The sequence below is a fragment of the Tupaia chinensis genome, unplaced genomic scaffold (assembly GCF_000334495.1).
Source record: "Tupaia chinensis unplaced genomic scaffold, TupChi_1.0 Scaffold140356_1, whole genome shotgun sequence".
Lineage (NCBI taxonomy): Eukaryota > Metazoa > Chordata > Mammalia > Scandentia > Tupaiidae > Tupaia > Tupaia belangeri.
In genome coordinates this window covers 858,746-860,475 of record NW_006200233.1, presented here as the reverse complement: position 1 = coordinate 860,475, position 1,730 = coordinate 858,746, and the positions used below count along the sequence as shown (strand labels likewise).

At 65.8% G+C, this 1,730-nt stretch overlaps 1 protein-coding gene across 1 annotated transcript in view; it reads right to left on the bottom strand.

Moving 5' to 3' along the window:
• The window catches only part of PRSS16 (serine protease 16), a 7,684-nt gene that overhangs the window by 3,265 nt on the left and 2,689 nt on the right, over window positions 1–1,730 (bottom strand). The window contains exons 5-7 of the mRNA XM_027766046.1: window positions 745–868; window positions 447–524; window positions 237–368 (exon numbers count right to left, since the gene is read on the bottom strand). Coding sequence (XP_027621847.1) covers window positions 237–368; window positions 447–524; window positions 745–868 — 334 coding nt within the window. The remainder of the gene's footprint in view (window positions 1–236; window positions 369–446; window positions 525–744; window positions 869–1,730) is intronic.

Sequence of the window (1,730 nt, the reverse complement as noted above, 5' to 3'; positions counted from 1 at the left end):
AGCGTCTGCCTCCCCAGGCTCGGCCCCTCCCGGCTCGCCCTCCGCCTTCCCTGCAGGCCCCGCCCTCCTGGCTCCTCGTCCCGGGCCCAGGCCCCGCCCCTCCCGGCGCCCCGACTGCACACTGGGAAGGTCTCCGGCAACCCGCTCCCAGCCACAGAGAGCGTCTGCCTGGACGCCGCGTCCACCCGCGGCTCTCTCCTCCGGCTTAGCTGGGTCCGCTCAGACCTCCGTCAGACGCCCCCATCTCGCAGGCTCCGCCCCTGTCTTGACCCTCGTCCAAGGCCTCTCTCGCTGTGCGCGGGACTGGGCTCCACCCCTACCTGCAGGGACCCGCCAATCGCCGTGCTCGTCAGGCTTCGGGACACCACCTGTGTCGGGGCGCCCGGCGGAATCAGGAGGTCCGGTTCCGCCGCCGGACTTCTCCCGCACCTGCTGCCCGCCCTTACCTCGTTGTACGCAGAGAAGTCCAGCACGGCCCGCACCGGGGCCGAGGAGGCGACCGAGGCGGACACGAGATGGGGGAACTAGGAGGTGAAGTGGTCAGTCGGGGCTGAGGGACACCCCCGCCCCGCCGCGTCACCTAGGCTGTGAAGGCCGCTGGGGGCAGGGCCTGCTCTGGGGAGGGTGTTCGGGGTTGGGTCTGCCCTTTTGTCGTGGGAGGCCGTCTGCTCTGGGGAGGGTGTGCCCATCATCTGGGGCTGGCCCGAGTCCCAGTGCCCGCCCCCAGCCGCGGCGTCCTGAGACCTTCAGCCGGGCCCAGGCGGCCAAGGAACCGGCATAGGAGCCTCCGAAGCAGATCCAGGGGCTGGAGGCCGAGACATTGAGCAGGCGGGAGAGTTCCAGCCGGGCAGAGGCGGCGTCAGCCAACCTGGGACAGAGGGGCTCGGTTGGTCCTCATCGCGGGGGTCCCTGTAGATTTCTCCTGTTCAGAAGGGAAACCGGGACCCCGACACAGGAATAGGGGGTCTTGCTAGAAGCCAGGCTCTTTCCCCGTGGTAGTTCAGGGCTATCCCCAGGCCCACGCTGGGAAGCACGCATGTGCAGCCTTCCCTTCCAGTGTTAGGTAGAGAAAATAAAAAGTCCCCAAGGTGGTTTGGATGAAAATCTGACGAATATACAGAGGGGTTGGGCTATCAAGGAGGGCTACCCGGAGGAGGGGCCCTAGGGTGGATGGGTTGGAAGGTGTTGGTTGGACCCAGGCCTGCTTTCCCCCATCCTCCTGCAGTGCTGTCCTGTGCACTGGGGAACTGGGTTAGCCCAGAGGAAGCTTGAGGTGCAGACAGACAGGGCAGGCCAGGAGAGATGGAGACAGAACGAGACAGACAGGCAGAGACTGGACAGCCACAGCAAGACCTCAAGTAAGAGAGGGAGAGAGAACCAGGGGCAGAGGAGGAAAGGAGGGCCGAGAGGTGCCCACAGGGACCGGGGGGGGGGGAGCCTGCACATGGCTGCCTGTCCACAGTCACTTCTTGCCAAGGGAAGCCCCAAGGCCTGGGCTTCTGTATCTGGAAAAGGACCTGAGTGTGGCCAGAGCTGGGGAGTGGGAAAGAACAGGGCTGGAGGTAACGGTGGGGCTGGAACTGGGAGGAAGGCTTTCCTACAGCCAGCGCGATTGGAGGAGACCTGGGTTGCACCCTGAGGGCTGCTCTCCTTCCACAGCGTCCAGGGTGGACACAGCTGCACTCCAGGTCAGGCCCTTGATGGGGTGGCCAGGGAGGATGGCAGGAATG